Source organism: Panulirus ornatus, chromosome 13 (genome assembly GCF_036320965.1).
Source record: "Panulirus ornatus isolate Po-2019 chromosome 13, ASM3632096v1, whole genome shotgun sequence".
Taxonomy (NCBI): domain Eukaryota; kingdom Metazoa; phylum Arthropoda; class Malacostraca; order Decapoda; family Palinuridae; genus Panulirus; species Panulirus ornatus.
This window is the reverse complement of record NC_092236.1, coordinates 9,874,312-9,894,296: the sequence shown is the minus strand read 5'-3', so window position 1 is coordinate 9,894,296 and position 19,985 is coordinate 9,874,312. Positions and strand designations below refer to the sequence as shown.

The 19,985-nt window shown below is 40.4% G+C and overlaps 1 protein-coding gene across 3 annotated transcripts in view; it reads left to right on the top strand.

Annotated features, from left to right (window-relative positions):
* The window catches only part of Pxn (Peroxidasin), a 314,522-nt gene that overhangs the window by 230,004 nt on the left and 64,533 nt on the right, over positions 1–19,985 (top strand). For 2 of the 3 annotated variants that reach the window (XR_011713564.1, XM_071668548.1), the window contains exons 3-12: positions 1,292–1,363; positions 8,231–8,302; positions 10,550–10,621; positions 13,108–13,179; positions 13,555–13,721; positions 14,541–14,655; positions 14,877–15,064; positions 16,926–17,086; positions 17,975–18,095; positions 19,762–19,923. Coding sequence is in view for 2 of the 3 variants with exons in the window: in XM_071668548.1 (XP_071524649.1) it covers positions 1,292–1,363; positions 8,231–8,302; positions 10,550–10,621; positions 13,108–13,179; positions 13,555–13,721; positions 14,541–14,655; positions 14,877–15,064; positions 16,926–17,086; positions 17,975–18,095; positions 19,762–19,923 (1,202 nt within the window). In the remaining variant the exon portion in view is untranslated. Of the gene's footprint in view, positions 1–1,291; positions 1,364–8,230; positions 8,303–10,549; positions 10,622–10,865; positions 10,938–13,107; positions 13,180–13,554; positions 13,722–14,540; positions 14,656–14,876; positions 15,065–16,925; positions 17,087–17,974; positions 18,096–19,761; positions 19,924–19,985 lie in introns of all 3 variants that reach the window. The other variant, XM_071668549.1, reaches the window with a different exon arrangement.

Here is a 19,985-nt window from a genome sequence, read left to right as displayed (position 1 = left end):
ATTATTATTATTATTATTATTATTATTATTATTATCAATAAAGTAATAATAGTAGTAATAGTATTAATAGCAGTAGTAGTATTAGTAGTAGTGATGGTTCAACAGTATCGCACGGGTGCAGTAAAGTTTCATTGTTAGATAAGAATAAGATGTAGTCCATCCGTCATTTCCTTGTAACAGCATCATAGAATATCTATCAATCAACCCATGTGGATTTTCTTTCTGTTCATTTGCCAGTGGCAATTGGCACCGTTCGAGGCGGGTATTTTACACTCGTGGAGCCGCATCTCTTGAACATTCTCTACCATCGTACAATCTTTCAAACTTCTGTGTGCTGTCCACATTTATCACGTCCACTTTTAGTTTATTCCATTCATCCACCAGTCTTATCATATACAAGTATTTCTTTACATCTTTCTTAGTAAGTTTCTAGCTTAATTTCATGCTGTGTCTTCTGGCTGTTATGTCTATACATTTTTGGAAGACGTGTTCCCTGTCTACATCATTAATCTGGTTTAGAAATGTAAAAGGAGGTCACCTCCTACTCTTCTTACAGTTCCATCACTCAGTTTATTTCTGCCATCCATTACTCTTATACCGTAAAAGTAGTACGTCTTATCTTTTGTAACAAGTTCGTTGCTTAATTTCGTTATGGCCTCTTCTCCAGTCTTTGGGGTCTTTCGAAGAATTGTTTACTATTAGCCTCATCAAACAGGTTTAAAAACATAAAGGTTGGAAAAAGTCTCACTTGAGCTCCGCTCTCTTAATTCTGATACCATCATTGTTGTCCTCCTCTGAACCTTCTCGATTAGTTCTTTGTGCTTTAGTGCGGTAACCAAACTTAAGCTGCACATTCTTGCCTTGGCCTTACGTGTGATGCGTACAGTGTACTGAATGTTGCCTTATTTATAAGTCCGTGTGTGTGTGTGTGTGTGTGTGTGTGTGTGTGTGAAGAAAATATTTAATGTATTATCGATAAACAAATTAATGCAATTTTGAAATCTCATTTCATCAGAAATTTATTAAAGATTTTTATTTCGTTTTTATGAATCAGGTTCTTCAGCGCTGTATTATGTTCTTTAAGTTTGACTTTCAAAAGGTAACCTATCAGCAATCAGATAGAAAATTGTTTATTTTTCTATTATATTCGGGATGTTTGTTCTTTTGTCAGGCCAGAAAGTTTCCAAGGAGTGAGACCATTTTAGTTCTTACTCCTCTAAGTAACCAGACGGCCATACACATGATAACAACGATCGACTAATTCAAAAATGCCTTCTCTTTCCCTCCTCAGATTGCTCAACAACAACCACATATCGAGGCTACAGAACGGGTCCTTCACTGGTCTGGAGTCTCTACGATATCTGTAAGTATGAGGCTGTGGTGCCACGTCTACCTGCACAGCCAGGTAATGGTCAGATGGATCTGATCCAGTATTGTAGGTACAGCTCAGACCCTCAGGCAGTCAGTAAGTCTATTCTGGTAATAAGAGACGTTGTCGTTGTGTCTCTGTCGTCCGCTAACGAAGTTCAGTACGGACGACCCATTTCCCACAACATTAAAACCGTCTCGGTAAGTATATGTGAACAAGTTGATGGAGTTGTAGGAAAAATAATCATTTACTCGAGTCTAAAAGATGCAGTATTGTAATACCAGAATATAACATTTGGAAATATGCAGCCTAAGTGTGACACATGACTGACATTTGCAGGGAAACTGGTTTGCGCGATAGGCTAGTAAAGTGGCACGTCTTGCGTGTGTTTGATGCCTTGCTAGTAGATGTTGCACAGCGTCCTAGTGCATCATTTACAAACTGGTCTCTTCACTTGCTCGAATAATTTGATATTTACTGAAGTGGCGCCGCCCTGGGTAGTTTACTGCTGGTAAGTACCCACAAATAGACTGGTCCATGATTTAGAAGTAAAATGAGATTAACCTTTCAAGGCTATGAGCTCTGCTGTAGTTAAAACTCCTTATGTTTACTAGCGGATGTTGATGCGTTCTGTGTGTATTTTACATTGGCTATAAGCGTTCGGAAGGAACTTTTGTTTCCACGTGTTCTTCACACATCGTAGGCGCTGTAGAAAATTTGGTCCATTCGCCGCTGAAGAAAGTATAGTTTGAGGTCAAAATCAGGTCCTGTCCGAACTCTCGAAGTCGATCTCTGTATTGGGGTTTTATGCCTGAAAGGTTAAACCTGCCGTCATTCACTGCGTTGGTGGCGCGGAGATGCAGACCAAAGTTCGCTTGCTATTCTAGGTAAGGTACGTGGTCTATCCTAGTATGAACGTAACTGATCGCACAGCTCACGGATGGAACCACTCGGGGACATAAGGTTACTAAACATTACTCACCGCCGAGAAGATCATCGGAACGTTGATTGTACATGGATAGAAAACTGAGAATCTAACATTTTTGGAGAATGCAGTGCGAGACGCTTGCTTAAGTCGGGGATTCTTTCGGGACCCGGGGCGGATCGCGCGATAAGAACTACTCCGTATAGCGTTATGATATTTTGTCAACGGCACAAAGCTGAGATCGCTCCCCCCACTCCCCCAGTAAAAACTTTACTGCCGGCGTGAGGTGCCTTAACAAGCCGTGCGTTGTGTACATGGTAATGAGGAAGATAGCAAAGAGCACCATGGCAGGAGATGGAGTGATCGTAGTCTCCCTGACCGAATATGGCCTCGTTGGAGACAGTAGGTCCTACATTTTGTTGATGTTCTTAGTGGCGACCCTACCGGGTGCATCCGGTTTGCCAGCAGTGGTGAGCAGGGCAGGAGGACCTACGATGATGCTCCTCTGGGATGCATCCGGTTTACCAGTGTGGTGAGGGTCAGGAGGACCAGGAAAGCAATAAACACGAGAGGAACTGGCTGAGGGGGATGGATAGGCAGTGTACAGTGCCATAGTACTGAGGAGGGTTGATGAGTCTCAAATGTAAAGGAAACGAAAAGTGATTTTTGTCCCAGAGTTGTATGAGGGGAGAGGAAACTAAGAACTGGCAGTTTCTTATAAGGAGTGGGAGGAGAGGAGGTCATTAAAGGACGGAAAAAAGTTAAAGTAGTGGCTGCATAGGGATAATTATAGGGTAGGATACGCATGAAACGGACCCACACGGCATTGTTTAGTGCACGTTAACCTCTTTACAAGGGCTGACAATGAAATAAGTTGGACCGACATTACTTCTGATCTCGTCATGTACGTCAGTCTTTTGAACGTGGGATCCGTCATCATCACAGAGATAACGTCTGCACCAACACACAGTCCAACGTCCCACTGATGTGCGCTAGTTAGAATGCACTGGGGCGGCGCGCGGGTCGAGTCAAGTGGCCCTTCCTGCCTCCAGCACGCACCCTCATTTCCAAAGGTTTCCCTTCTTAAATTAGGGTCGTCTTAGTAGAACTTGATTCAGGTTGTCTTATGCTAACTGATTTAAGGCTTATTGACTCTTAATATGTCTGTGTGTATTTAGGCGAAGGTTCGAACGTACTCATTAAGTAAAAGAGCGCCAACGGTTGAAAAGCCTTGGTGACCTGCTCATGACCGCCTCCTTACCGCGGGAATAAGCTAATTATCCCGTCCGCTTCTGCGGTTGTAATTACTGTGAACGTCTGTAAGTCACTGACTCTTGAAGGTGACCAGACCAGTGAGCTGGTAGTGTCAGGATCATCCTCGAAGGCCCCGTTTGCTTTCTCTAGGCGTTCGTGTGAAAGTTCCGCACATAGAAAAAAAAAAAAAGTGTTCCTCGAATCTTTGTATTCAAAATGTATTACACCAACATCCCCCCCTCGAGATATCAACTTTATACTTGACAGATGACGGTGAATTCTTACGCTTCGATCAGAAATATTGGGATCCAACCTGAGCGTTTTGCGTATTTGCTTTTGGTTTTAGATGTCTATAATACATACAGGAGTCAAGACGTAAACATTTCACGGCAGTTGGTCTTGTGTAGGGGGTTTCCCGTACCGCGAAGTAGAGCCTGAATCTTGAGAAGCAGGTTAGTATGGTACTGTAGACATCACAGAACTGGGAACACTGAGGTTGACCAACACTGTAACTGACAAAAAAGAAGAGAATACTTTACAATTACATCGTCCAAGGAGGATTACAAGCATATGACTTGTACAGGGGTGAAGACACACGGCCGTGTTGGGCGGTGTGGGGGAAGCATTCACACGGTGGTTATAAAAAGTATTATACAGCTGAGAAAAAAAAATAGATGTGTTTTTTATGAGTAAACCTCGAAATGGAGAGAGAGAGAGAGAGAGAGAGAGAGAGAGAGAGAGAGAGAGAGAGAGAGAGAGAGAGAGAGAGAGGGGGGGGAGTTAAAAAAGATAAACATTCTGCAGTTACATTGGAGAGGAACTGTACAATAGTGGGGTCATCCTTCACCCCATCAGCGCCACAGAACGGTTCTAAATATGACAGTATGAATTAGTGATAAAGTATTATCACTCGTGTCTTACGAGCAGTAGAGGGAGTAAATATGATATCCCCTGGGTAATACAAGCACAGTGCGTGAATCCAGTGGTCTCCTAACCCAGACCCCTATGGCTTCGAACACTGTCAATGCTTCAGGTTGGTAAGTACCGAGATCTCCCTCACAAAGAAGCATGGTCAGTCTCTCAGTATGTCTCGGTGCGTTGCTTAAGTAATCTGTAAATCAAGCATCAAGTGGGAGGTGGGAGAAGGGACGGTGGCCAGGCACCAATACCACTAGTCACCACGACGTACCATAGCCACGACGTACCGTAGCCACGACGTACCATAGCCACGGCATACCATAGCCACGACGTACCATAGCCACGGCATACCATAGCCACGACGTACCATAGCCACGACGTACCATAGCCACGGCATACCATAGCCACGACGTACCATAGTGCAGTTGGTTCTCTACACAGACCACGACTACTCCCTTCTGGTTATCACTAGCGCTAAATAGCCTTACTTACCGGGCCGACACCCTCCTTAATGTGCCATTCCCCTAGACAGGTGTGTCATTGCTGTTAGGAGTCCTTCTCAACACCTCCTCCCAACCCCGTCAGCAGACACGCCAGCCGCGCTTTGCGTAATCCTCCCCTGAGTTATGTGATGAGGCATGATGGTTCGCTGCTCTCAATCCCAAAATGAAAAAAAAAAACAATACAGATTTGTAAAATGCTAAAATACTGCATTAATAAAGTTTTAGAAAATATGAAAATTCGGACTTTTGCACATAATGAAAAGTCCTTCTCAACTCGAGGAAGAATTCATGGAATTTTTATCATTTTACAAAAGCGGGGAAGCAGAAAAAGGCGACAACTTAGACCGAGTCTCATGAGCAAGGCAGCAAAACAGACACTGCGTCACCAAAGAAGATGGGAGGGCGGGTTTTGCACACTCGTAAAACAAGAGACATAAAGCAGTGATAATGCCGTTGAAAGCACTTGTGTCCCCTCCCGAATGGGGTATTGTTGTGTACTTAAATCGCCTTTTAAGGCTGGTAAAATTCCTGAGTTAGATGGGGGGGTTACAAACTAAAGGCCTGCATGGACATGTCAAAGGTCACCCCATTTTGGAGTGCTTCAAATCGATTAGAAGGACCTGCTAAGTAAACAGTAGATATGGGAGAGAGAGAGAGAGAGAGAGAGAGAGAGAGAGAGAGAGAGAGAGAGAGAGAGAGAGAGAGAGAGAGAGAGAGAGAGAGAGAGAGAGAGAGAGAGATTCTTGGAAGCAGGTAGAAATGTTAGTCCCAAATGTGCTCACACACACTCCTGATTGGATTGAAAGATACGATAGCGTGTGCACACTAACATAGCGAAAGTTAAAGGTGTTGAGACCTAGTGCTGATATCGTAGACACAAGCCCTGTTGGTCATAGCTGACGCATACATAGACTATCATAGGTGAGCAGAGGTACAGTAGTGAACTTACGTCTCATCCCAAATCCCGGGGCAGACATGAACCCTCCCAGACCACCGTCAACTAGACCATATCTGGTCAGCTGGACCAGGGTAAGCAGCGGCTCACTCTATGCTAAGCCATGTATATGTGAGTCAGGTGGAGGTCTTAAACACAAATACTTGGGTCAGCAGTGATAGTAATCGTGTTCATTTGTCGTATAAAGCGTGAGACGTTGGGTATTGATAATAGATCTTGCTGGAACTCCTCCATGTCTTTACGTTCGATCCAACTTTGCCTTCAAGTCTCTACGTCCTTCGTCGCTTACGTTAATGACATAACAGTTGAGCGCCGCTTTTCAGTCTTCTCTTTTAAATGAAAGAAAAGATTTTATATTTGTTGCCTCCTGAATATAGCCCACACGTACCCTATTTGTACATCTACTACGTTCTCATTCGCCCAAACTATCTTGAGGTTTAATCCACCGTGCCAAACTTGGCTGAACCCAGCGTTCTTCTTAAGAACCATGTTCGTATGACCCTCATTTTCGTCCATTAGTTTATTAATCTGCCGTTGAAGCACTGTCCTGGCTTTTGTTCCATTACAGATTTGAATCCTAATATTCCCCCCAAAATTATATGCGTGTATGATATTATTCAGATTTAATGGCAACTTGATATCAGTTAGATGAAGAGATTGGCCAGGTCACGTCCAGGTGAGTGTCAGATGCTGGTGGTGCCAGTGTGGACAGACTAAAGGACAAAAGGTCGTACCGTATGTCACTGATTTGATCGTACCCTAGTGAACACACACACACACACACACACACACACACACACACACACACACAAGTCGTCAAGTGGTTACGCCACAGGTAAGTACCAGATGCATTGAAGAGCTAGGCTCGAGACGGGTGTCAAGCTCCCTAGTTATGACCCCCACGACTAAGGCTCCTCATTTCTCCCCAAGTAATGGGGTAGTAATTCTATGTGACACCTATAACTAAAGCTCCTCAATAGTCTCCAGCCGGTCCCTCCAGTTCATGTTGTGACTCCCTTGGTAGTCCCCCTCATTCAGTATTGTGGCGACCTAAGGTTCCTCATCACTCCCCAGGTTCCCTCCCCAGTCAGTGTTGTGACACGAGTGACTAAGGCTCCCCGTCACTCACTCACACCCTCAGGACTAAGTATGAAAACTGCAGGTCGGTCAGGAACCAAGTGCTGTGGTGATGTCATTATTACCAAATTCAGGTATTAGAATTCAGAGGGAGCCCTCCTGAAGATTGTATCACATCGGGTAACTCCTTAAGTAAAGATTGCTGCTTTAAATTCATAGGATCATACAAACTCGATGCACATCTAAGCTCATGGCAGCAACGTTGAAATTTTCATTAGATATTATGATATCCCAAGTCCTTGGGTAGTTGCCTGATGTGGTGATATTTCACTTTGGTAGCAGCCTTTGACTGACACTACACATCGAAATTTAGAGGTAAGACATGCTTTATTCCCTAGCAGAATGTTGATGCCATGTCATGTATTCTTTATATAGAAACTTTTATTTTCATGTATTCTTTAAGATGATGTTTTCATTCAGGAATTTCATACGCTTTTATCATTATCATTATTCAGCTGTGTAACATTATTGGCTTGATGGTTCTTGTGGTGTGGAGTCCTTGCTTTCCTCGAATAAGCTCCTAAGGGACATTTGGCCAAAGGTTAAAGCTTGACCTTTCGAACTGTCGACAGCTGAGACCCTTTAGTCAGTAGCTGGGCAGTCATTTGGCTTATAGAATGTGTGTGTAGTCGAAGCACCCACCATAAGACTGAATGGAATCCCCCCCCCTTTTTTTTTTACTCTTTTTTCATCACTGAGACTTTACTCGTATGCTGATTTCTCTCAGTTACTTCTCATAAAATCTTCTGAGACAGACTGCTTACGCTGCTTGTTGGAGGGAGTCAAATGATAGGAGCTGCTGAAGGGGGTTCAGTGTTATAATCCTATTAGAGGGGAGTCATCATATATCAAAGCCCATTAGAGTATGGTTAAGTTTTAAGATTGCTGTTACAGGAAAGTGATTGTTAGAGCTGTTGAATGGGAGTTATATGTTAGAGCTGTCGGAGGGAGTTTTCACAAAGTCAAAGCTGTTGGAGGAGTTCCAGCTGTTAGAGCTGTTAGATGTGGATAGAAACTTTACCCAGAATTATACTGAGGGAGTCAATGTGGGCACAGAGGGTGTCGGATGTAATGCTGTGAAGGGGGTAGGTTTGGGTTTGGAAGGTGAGTGTGTACATAGTGCTGGGTGGCTGCCTCTCACTGCTACTGCAACACCTTCTCTCTCTCAGGTACCTCTATAAGAACCGGATACGGGTTATTGAGAAGCAGGTGTTCCAAGGCCTCGACAAGTTGGAACAACTGTGAGTAAACACTAACGTTTTCTTTACCTTCTTCGCCAGACCTTCCACACCTGTTCTGTGACCTAACGTATAAAACAAACCTTCCAGTCCTCTTCTGTGACCTAATGTATAAAGCAAACCTTCCGTTCCTATTCTGTGACCTGACACATATAAAACAAATTCGCTCTATGATTAATGAATATCTGTTAGTCTTTATTTATTAAGTTTATGAGCGTAAGTAAGCTTATACTGCTATATAATGTTATTTCTTTCATGACTTAAGTATCATGCACTGTCCTCCTCAGCTTATTTTTTTCAAGTTTCAAATTATATATATATATATATATATATATATATATATATATATATATATATATATATATATATATATATATAATATATATATATATATATATATATATATATATATATATATATAATATATATATATATATATATATATATATATATATATATATATATATATATATATATATATAGTTAGTATATACATTTTGTGAACTTCAGGATTTTACAAAATGACTTTGAAAGTGATGAGTTTATTTTCCCTCTCCCATTAGAAGCATGCTTAATACACCTGTATAGAATCCACTGTTGTCTATAGCTTTTGATTACAATGTTATCCACATTGCCAGAAAACTCCTGTACACTGGAGGTGGGCAGCTTCCTGTGAAGGTTCACATTAAACTTGACGATGTATCTGACTTTTGATGTAGCGCGAGTTGCCCTCCAGCAATAATGTCCCTTTTTTGGCTTCACATCCAACACAGACTTCACTAACCGCTTCTTTTCTTATATTAACCCTTGGATCACGATGGCACAATCCTCGCGCACGATGTACGTTCCTGTTTCACATTCGTTGCTACCTTTGGGAACGATGGCTTGGCCTTTGAGCCGACACTTAAAGAGTTAGGTGAAAGGCTGCGCTATTATACCCAAGGGTCGTAACTTTATTATTCAGGGATCGTACTGTCGCTCTTACACGATTATTGTTAATAGTATCAAGTATGCTTATAGAATTTTAGTAATTTTCCCACATCAGTTACATCATATATTTAGTTTTTAAGAATATAGAATGTAAGTACCTTTATAAGGTACCCTGACTGAACAACCGAAACCACAGAATACCAAGTCTGGTTGTTTGATACAGACGACCCCTCACACTATCAGTGAACTAAACTGACAATGATTAAATACTCTCGTCCTCAGTTGAGGCGCACTCCTGTCACTCAAGGTGTAGCAGTACCTCCTGACTTCAGGATTCCCGCAGCGAATGCCGCCCACCCTCATGAGCTCTGCATTGTATTATTAATCACAACAAATATACCGTCCACACTCACATCACACCTTGTCCACTACCACCACCAGCACAATCCTGTATTCATATCCGCGCCTCGACCTGATATCAAGAGCAGTCTTGCACATCATGCATTATACTCCTAACACCTTGCTAACAACAGCTCACAGTACAGCCATGCAGTCAACCCTCCCCGACAGCATCACTTCCACTTCGAGAATCATCCCCACAACGTCTTTTCATTTAAAAATGTATGATATCGTTGTACACATCAGTTCCAAAACAAGGAGCGCACATCCACACCATTAAAAACAGCTTCTTTTACCACACTGTTACCCATCCCGGAACCACTACCCGCCCGTACGTCCAACCGCTGATGTTTACACGTGCCCCAGGGGTACCACAGTCGACATTACGGACGCATGCTGTTAACACATCGGAATATATGACTGCCGGCGTGGACCAGAAGTGGTCATTGTAACTACTCATTTTTACCATCTTTGTTGCCAGCTTACCTCATTCATGCTGAATGTAGTGCACAACGATTTTCTTGCTGAAACTAATGTCTTCATTATACTGCTGCTACTGTTGGTGAGCCATGATTACTTTAGAGTTTTTGAAATTTACGATGTTCTTAAGATTCTCGCCCCGTTTAAGTTGCTAACTTAGTTGTTTAGTCTATTTCCTTCATATCAGTTTTATATATATGATTGAACTAGGTTGCTCGTCAGTACTTTGCCGACGGATAAGCAGTTAAATATATTTAAGTTTTGAAGTCACTTGCGTTGCATGTCATATATTCTTTTTGATGTACACATAAACACCTCTCAACCCCCGTACTTCCATTCTGTTTCCGCACGTCATAGACATAAGTAGACGAGTACCACGCCCTCACGCCCACCCAACGCTACACACGTTACCTCACCCTGCACACTCCCTCGTCATTCCAGGTACCTTCATTTCAACGACCTTGCAACTTTCGAGGCCGACACCTTCTCCAATTTGACCAGCCTGGAGCGGCTGTAAGTATTTAGTAGCTTAAGAATTATATGTGAATGGGATGAGAATGCACACCTGTTCTGCCACCTGACATGAACAATTTAGCTTTAGTGTCCTTAGCCAATAGAAACTGAAGTAGAAATGTGCCTAAATTGGTCGTCTTGTGCAAGTGGTTGTGTCAGGTGGTAGCTGGTCTGGGGCTAAACTTTTAAGTTGTCAACGGATGGGGTGGGTGGATGGCCTAATGTGTGTCCGCCTGTTTTACAGATACCTTCATTTCAACAAGATTGAAAAATTAAGACCCGATGTATTCTCCAACTTGCATAGGTTACAGAGGCTGTAAGTAATGAAAAGTAGAGGGTTATGGATGATTTAATAGCACGCCACTTATCCCCGTTTTCTAATTTCCTTAATTGGAATGATTCATTTATTCCCCTTCTCCTAGAGTACAAGTAGCGGTTTATGTAAATAGCCTATTTATTTACTTGGTTTTTACGGTCTAATGTATGGAGTTTCCCTTCCCCCTTTTCGTCTATTTTTGTGCATGGTGTGTGAACTGGAATTCGGGACCTTCACTTTAATAACAGGGTTTAGAGACACTACTGAAGTATTGAAAGACAGGCTGAGGTTCACCACAGCTGAAAGTACTTTTAGACGGTTATGAGTACTGATTTTTATCAAGCACCATGTATAATTTAGAAACTGGAGATCTGATATTTCAGCTGTGGATATGGCACCAAAGTCGTCAGTTGCTGTCAAAGCCGTCCGCAACTAAACTGCATTTGTGAGCCTAGTCAGGTACCAAGATGATTTATCCATTTCACGATACATGTTCGGTGGTATCACAATTGTTAATAATTTCTAGATCTTTTAGTTTTCATGTAGACCCTTGTTACGACTGGCTCAAGTTTGAAAGATCTTAGCTCTGATTAGCAAAGGTTTATTCATTTAGCAAATGGAGGTAGCTTTTCTTCCATCTTTGTGTAACCACACCTATTTAAATCTAACAGAAATTAAACTAAAGATTTAGGCTGCATATATTTTCATGTTATGGGAAGTATGAGTTTAAGGTTTAAGAACCCCTTGCTCATGCTAGGGCCCTCCTCTGGCTGGAGATCACAATTGCAATTAATTCGGTCCTCAGGGAAAAGGGGTTTGAAGCCGTGTTCAAGAGGGTAGATCCTTTGAGTTATGTTTGTTAAACACCTGTAAGAATTAGATATATACACTGTATGTTTAACTGCACCTACGACTGATCAAACGGTTTGATAACAAATGATGTTTCCGGGCAGGTCAGTATTGTGACAAATTCGCTGTTGCTTTTAGGTAGCTTCATCAAAGTCTCAGACGAGCCTGGTTGCGGATCTAACCTTCTTTGGACAGCGTCGGAAGTGTATCCTCGCTTTTCAACTTTGGGGTAGCTCAAGCTTTATTGGGACATAGGCTGTTTGTAGTTTTAACCACTATTACTCATATTATTGGTGTAAGATACATAATCCTTAAAAAACGGTAACTCCTTTAATATAATGCATGTTGACCATTACTAGATTTAGTATTTTAGGCAAGGTTAATTGTGTATATAGTACAGTATTGATTATCTCTTGGTGGTAACCTAAATTCTTTTGATTTAAGGATATTTTTTTTTTTTTGTAACAATATGCTTAAGACTGAAAGAACTGAAAAGTCTAAGGTTTTACTTTGCCATATATTGAATGGAACCCAAGCCAAATTGCAGATATTTGATAGTAGTGTAGCATTTGCAGTAATTCATGTTTGGATAATCTGTGTATATATCGTCATCTGTATGTTAGCAGAACAAAATGTAAATCACATCGATGCATTGTCCTTTTAGAGCAGGATTGTCGAACCGATGATGCATGGATCCCCTGGGGGTGTATAGAGTATTTGAAGAGGGTGTTTGAGAGGTCTCCGGATTACACTTGTATTTTACATTCTGTTTTGCTTTTTTCTTTTTTTTTTTTTTTTTTTTGCTACGAAAAGGCAGTTTAAAGCACTCGTCCTTGCTTCACACGGTTCACTGATTTGTTTATTCGTTCCTGTCAGTTATTTGTTGTGTCGGAATTGAATTCATCCAAAATGAAATCGTCCACTCGGTTTAATAATTCATTGTTCATCTTTCATACATTTTGTATATGTTGCAGTTGTTTACTGTATACCAGCGACCAATGAATGAATTCTTGATTATTGACTACCAATCTTTCATTGATCTCTTTATATCCAGTTCCCAAGTCCATTTTGTGTTATTCTTTTTGTTGTAGAAATTGATATTGATCTTGAGATCGTTGACAACGAAGAATTTAAACCATGTAGTCTTTGGTCACTTTGGTAAGGCAGACGTTTTCACTTAACGATTTCTTAAAGAAAAAAAGATCTGAAGAAGACAAAAAGTATTGTAGACATGACTATGACGCGGGAAGTAGGTAGCATTTTAGCAGGAGGAAGGGGCAGGAGTTGGTGCTACACCAGGATTGACTACTCCAACTTGCAGGTTCCTACACAACAACCGGCTACAGAGGGTTCCCAAGGGTGCCTTCTCCAACCTACACTCTCTCAGACGGCTGTAAGTATTTCCTCAAAATCATCGTGTATTTGGAGTATAACCTCTCTAGCTACGTGTTTATATGTTTCATATTATCCTTTCCAAAGTTGCTGATGCACCATTTGACATGTATGTGACCACTAACCAGAGGGATAGTGCTGCTCTCACTAGCTAGTGTTATATTAAACACAAGCCTGATATAGCGAGAACAGTCTTGTTAACTTGCCAAGTTTTGTAACCTCACTCGTGTCTACATCGATTAAAGCAACACTCATTTTTTGTATCATGAACGTCCTTATTGTTTTACCTCCAGTAGTTATCTTTCAGTGCTATTATTGCTCGTGTTATTATCATCATTAGTATAAGTGAACCCTATTTCTGTCTCACGACCCTCAGGCGGTTGGATTCAAATGCACTAGTGTGTGACTGCCAGTTGATGTGGCTGGCACAGATGGTAAAGGAGAAGCAACACACCACTCAGGTTGCGGCCACCTGTCAGTTCCCCTCTGGTCTCCAGGGCAAGAGCCTCACCTCCCTCAACGATTCTGAGTTCCAGTGCCGTGGTGAGCTATCATGAGGGCTAAGATTCAAAAGAGGTAGTACGTAACATGCTGGTTCGGAGGGAAAGTGGTCAGAACATTGACAAAAAAGGGACATTTTGGGAAGGGCAGTCTTTAGAAAAGACTTTGGTCAAAAGGAACAGGTTAGATGAGTAGTGATGAAGATGAAGGCCGGTTAGAAGGGACAGTCGTTATCAGAGTAACTCGTCAGACAAGACATTAATTAAAAGGGATAGTCATTAGAAAGGGCATTAGTTGGACGAGACATTGGTTAAAAGGGACAGAGGTCAGGAGGGTAAGTAGTGAGAAAAGAGGCAATAACCGGATGAACCAATAGTTTAAGAGATAGTGGTTAAGAGACAATGGTCAAGTGAAATATTGACGAGATGGAATGGTTCAGTTGAAAGGTAGTGATCACAGAAGGATGATAGTTAAGAGAAACAGTGTTTAGGAAAGACTGTGGGTGTGTTGAACTTTGGTGGGAATAGACTGCGGTTGTGTGCCTTTTCTTTCATCTTATTTCAAGTCTTTAACCCTACTATCTAACATGATTTTCAATGAGTTTTAATGACATGTAGAAAACACATTTTCTTGGTAAGAATGAAAAAAAGTTAATAGCAAAGTTTTGATAAATATTTTCATTTTTGGTGGATAATATACCATTTTTTTTAAACCTCGCCGAAATCTGATGCCGCACCCTAAGGGCTTAAAGAAGTTTCTCTTCTTTCACTTTCTTTCATTCCCTTTCCTCACTGTGAATTTATATAATTAGTCTCTTCTCATATCTAATATCTAATTTTTCTTCTTTTGTTTATTGTTCAGGTAAGCCTCTCATCAAAGAGGGACCCACTGATGTGGACGTTAGGTTTGGTGGCACTGCATATTTTACTTGCAAAGTCGAAGGTGACCCAGAACCTGAGGTCATATGGTTCCACAAGTGAGTGTCTCAAATTTATATTATCAATGGTAAAGTCGTGGATATATATATATTTCCTCGTCGGATAAATGATTAGCGATAAGTCTTTGGAAGTAAGCAGGTTCAGGAAATATGAATAGTGGTTATTTTTGTGAAACATGATATAAGTGATAATAAACATTAATATTAGTGATTTTTCACCTGCAAATTATTCATGACCTTACCTGACTCATGCAAAACAGCAATGAGGTGATCAGTGACAACGATCGTTACAACATCCTCACTGATGGCACGCTTATGATTGAGAACGCACAAGACGAAGATGTTGGTTATTACGAGTGCATGGCGACAAATCCCATGGGGGAGGTCAAATCCCGCAAGGCAAAAATGGCCCCTCATGAGCAGCAAAATGAGGCTGGGAGTGAGGATTGTAAGTATTCTCAAGTTAATGGTAGTGTATTCTAGTACAGTATTCAAGTAGGTAGTTCGTAAAATGTGACTAAAACATGTATGTCTGTACTTTATATGATGTGAATGTATTAATGGCTGCAGTACATACATGATACAGAACATTCAGACGTGTGTGTGTGTGTGTGTGTGTGTGTGTGTGTAAAAAGTATTCATATTCATTACAGTCTATCATAGCGCGTTTTCTAAAAGCAACTTACGAATCTGCGATCAGCAACTCTATACCCTCAAGCGTGTTGGGGAGCTTTTTGGAGAATATGCTAAGCAAGGTAGCAATAGTCTCCCTCTCTCTGCCCTTCGAACTATTCAACCTATGTAAAACGCACAAACCAGTAAAAAAAAAAAAAGAAATGGTAACAGGGGCAGAATATGCCTAACAGGTGACGCTCAACAAGCTTGAAAGACCAAGAAGCAATAATATAACCTCTGCGTTGTGGCAATAGATTTTAAGAAGAGACCCGATGAGGAAGAGGTTTCTCTACTTCTATCCTTTGATGAGGATGAAATACGTGACAGTTATAATTCATTTGTGTTTCCAGCATCTGTAGATAACCAATGTCACAGTATGTACTTGCCACATTCGATATACATTTTACTCCAAAGAAGAATGTACTGACTGAAATTATAGATTTCGAACGTGAGTGGTACAAACAGGAGAGATTGTGTGCAAGGAATATGAATACAGAGATCGAAAAGAATATGAGAGGAGAGACTGCAGTATCTGGATGATTAGGTGACTTCGTGAGCGGTCGTCATATTCTGTATGGCACAACAAGCATCAAAGAATCATGTGACATTGTTTTCATGGAGAAGGGCCAGAAGCTGTCAACAAGGTGACTAAAGACAAATTAAATGAAGACATTCAGCATGAGGAATACACCTGTACACCTCCATGAGGGACTGCAAGTTCATTGGCAGCAAGCATATCTGAAATTAAGAAGAATGTCCAGCATATGGTAAGACCTGTTGCAAGTGAACAAGAAGAATCACTTTGCAAGCATATGCAGATTGTACCAGTTAACGTGCTGGACCTTTCTATGTGGTTAAGCAAGTCATAGGGAGATGCTTTTCGTGGAGCAGGTAGAAGTATTAAGTGTAGTATGAGACCAACTAGAATGTGTATCCAGTTAGAGTTATGGATTACATTGCAACCAAATAAACATGTTAGTACATAAGAATACCCTTATGATTTTGCCATAAATGATCCCTTTTCGTTTAAATACTAACATGTATTACGAAACTGCTATATTGCTTTCATAAAAAATATTTTCTAAGTTGATGTACAAATATACAGTACAATATTGTGTCTTTCAAAAGAAAATGTAAAATATTTGTTTATTATAGTTTGTCATACCGCCGTATTACGTTTTCTATAATCTACTTTGTTTACACTCGCACAAGCATTTAAACGATGGTGTTTTGAAAATATGGTGAGCATGCTGAGAAAAGAATCTCTCTCCGAATTATTAAGCTCATGCAAGATGCACAAACCATTTCGAGAAAGAAAATGTAGACATGAAAAGGCTACATGCTGTAAACCACGTAGAGGAGATCTTTACAAGACAGGAAGAAATGAATGGTAATACATTGGTGAATGGAACAACTTGAAGTGAATGAACAGTTTATACAAAAAAGCACAAAGTTTGAAAGAATTGCATTGTAGAAAGAGAAGGTTAAAAAATGGGGCTTCCAGGTGTAAGTCTTTATATTTGCAAATAAGTAAGAGGTGATCACTTTAGAAAACATTGACAGAAATACAGATACTGACGCAAATATTGCCATTTGCTCGTTAGTGTATCTCTCAAAACTGCTTCTCTTTCTAGTTTTAGTTTCAGCCAAGCCCCGTTTCCTGTTGGTGCCTTCTGATGTAAATGTAACCGAGGGATCTCCAGTGGAAATAGAATGTCAAGCATCTGGTATCCCTAAACCTCATATTGTATGGACCAGAAATGATGAGCCTATAATTGAAGGACCAAGGATTCAGGTTAGTAAAACTTACATAATACTTGCACTTCTAAGGAGTCCGTTAACAGTTGATGTTGATTCCACAACTGTAAGCATATTACAGTTCCTTTTTTTTCATTGTTTTCCCACTGTATATCAAGATGGCTCCTGCAAAGCTATATTGCACATTAGGGATCTGTTGTACATGTAAAGCAATATCCCCTCCACTAGATGTACTTTGATATCCATTTTCTCCAGTTCCACTCCCCTGTCAGTACAGTCACTGCTATTTGTCATTGTTTTCTCTCATAACACTCTCTTTCAAAGTTTCTACAGAAATTACCACTAAAATTCTCTCTGCATGGCACATATGTAAACGTGCCACTCTTGAATTCTGTGTAGATCATAATCTAGAGCCTATGTTTTTTCAGTGACACCTTTTCAAACACTCCTCTTTCATCAGACTTCCCTGACTTTCCTAAACAGAACCATATATAGGAGTCATATTTGTTCACATAATCTACTATGTGTACAGATGTACTCCATTCCATTTCTCCCTCTTACTTGTCATCTACTCATATCATCACTTTCATCAACAGTCCTTTCACTCCATGGATTCATATTTCCCTTCACCAAAGCACTTTTACTTTCCTTTCTTAAATAACAATTTTCAGCCATGTTATTACAGAATTATCCTTTGATTATATCCAACCCACAGCTCTATCAGAATGCAAAATATTTTGAGATCCATCAAATACCTTTCATATTTACGAAGGAGCACAACATAATGGTATTGGGATTGTTGGTATTTAAAACATCTATTTAGGTAAAGTTGTATATACTAGAAAATATCCAGTGATGTGTATTTAATGTTCCAGCTTTGGAAATGCTGAATTTAAGAAGGAATTAAGATGGACTTCTTTTTCAGATTTCCAGTCGTGGTGCCTTTTCTATTTCATCAGCTGAACGAAATGACTCTGCAATCTATCGATGCACTGCTGCTAATCATCGAGGAAGAATATCTGCTTCTGCCACCCTTACTGTTCTTAGTAAACAAATATTTTTTCACTTATGATTTGTTTGGTCACCTGTTTTTTCAGTGTCATTAATTATGAAGAATCATTCTGATTATAATATCTTCAGTTTTAGAATTCCATTTACTGTATTGATTTGCTATGAACTTTATTTTTATCATTGCTTCATTCTTTCAAATTTGATATTTTGTAGCAATAAAAAAAACACAACAGAGTTCTAAGAAAATGGTTGAAAAGTTGTAAGGTTTATACATATCTTTATCTCTTCAGTTTTATTTTATGGTGAAAATAATCTGTTTTGTTGTGCATTTATTTCTTTAGCCATTTCTCTGTTTGAGTAAAAGGATTTTGAAAGTGTGTTTCATGACACTAAGATGAATCTCAGCTTGATTCATTTGCTAATAAAACTTGAAACTCTTAAGCAAATGTTTACTAGTAATTGCACAAAGCCCACAGGGATTAGGCCTTAGTTAATGAGGCAATAATACCCTGGCCTCAGTCAGTGGAGTAGTAACCCCTTGGCTTCACTGCTTTAATTCCACGGTAATCTTGGGAGATTCTTAATTTCATTTTGGCTATAATTCCACGGTAATCTTGAGATCCTTAATCTCATTTTAGCTATTCTCCTGTTGCCTGTTGACTGTTGACTCCTGTTAGGAAGAAAACAAGTTTTGGAACCATGAAAAGCTTTTTCTTTGTATAGAGTAAGTCACTGGACAAGCCTCTTCTTTTTTTCTTCCCATCCTTTTTTCCTCTTTTTACAGTGTCTGCAAAAAACATTGTCTGCCTTTGTGTATTTTCATAGGTGATACACAGCTTAGGTTTTTTGTGGTTACAAGCATATGGCCCTTTCATGGTGAAGTAATCGTACATCTGGACGCTAAGACTAGTGTTCCCAATGGTGTGAACAACAGCAACCTGCCACAGTGTACCTTACACTATTGTGAGAGAAGGATGCTCTTGCTTTACTCCTTGCTGCTATTTCATTTAGGGAATATCACCTCTGGGTGCTTTATTCCTTCTGCTTGTGCTTTAAGATGGTTGGTTCTCACCTTTCTAAGGAGGAGAAAGCTTGAATTCTTACCTGGAAGTAAGAAAATTTGGGTACTTGTGAGATTTTGAGTTGCACTGGGCACTCAGAATGCATAACCAGATGGCTGCTTCCAGCAGCACCTCATCAGTGCCTCACCTTATTCAGAAGATTAAGACCCTGTGAACCCAGAACATTGACATAGAATACTTCAGGAGCCTTGGAAGTCCATGCCCAGATATCTGCAAATGGTAATCAAGGCCAGACAAGAAATTACAGGGTACTAAAATGTAAGTGTGACTGCCTTTAAAAATGTATCGAGAAGTAGACAAGGTTTTTTTTTTTCAGACGCTGTACTTTTTCATACATTTTTTCCCTAAGAATGAAAGGTTTACTTGTATTGCATAATCCATTTTTGAGTTTGTGATATGGTTCTTGCTTCTAGTGAGGAGGTGATGGTAAACAGTGATTTGCATAAGGTGAATCTGCCCTGAGGCAATAATAGTCTGAGGGTAGTTCTCAGACTATTATTGCGATTTTGCCTGTCATTCTTGAAGACAGTGAGGCTCTTTTGTTTCACTTGTTTGCTGGCCTCTTTTGAGGAAGAAATAGCTTTTCATGTAAATTCAAGACTTGTTTTTCTTTTTCCAGTCCCACCAAGGCTAACAGTGGAACCAGATGATAAGTATGCAAGCCCTGGCACAAGCATACAGTTCACATGTCGGGCTGATGGAGTTCCCCCACCTATCATCGCTTGGTTCAAAGATGGCCAACCCATTGTTCCTTTTGGTGGCCTCACTGTTTCCTTGCGAGGTGAGTTTCTTTAGCATAGTTATTAACATAATTGGTTTTAGATAAAAGTAATACTTGAAGAG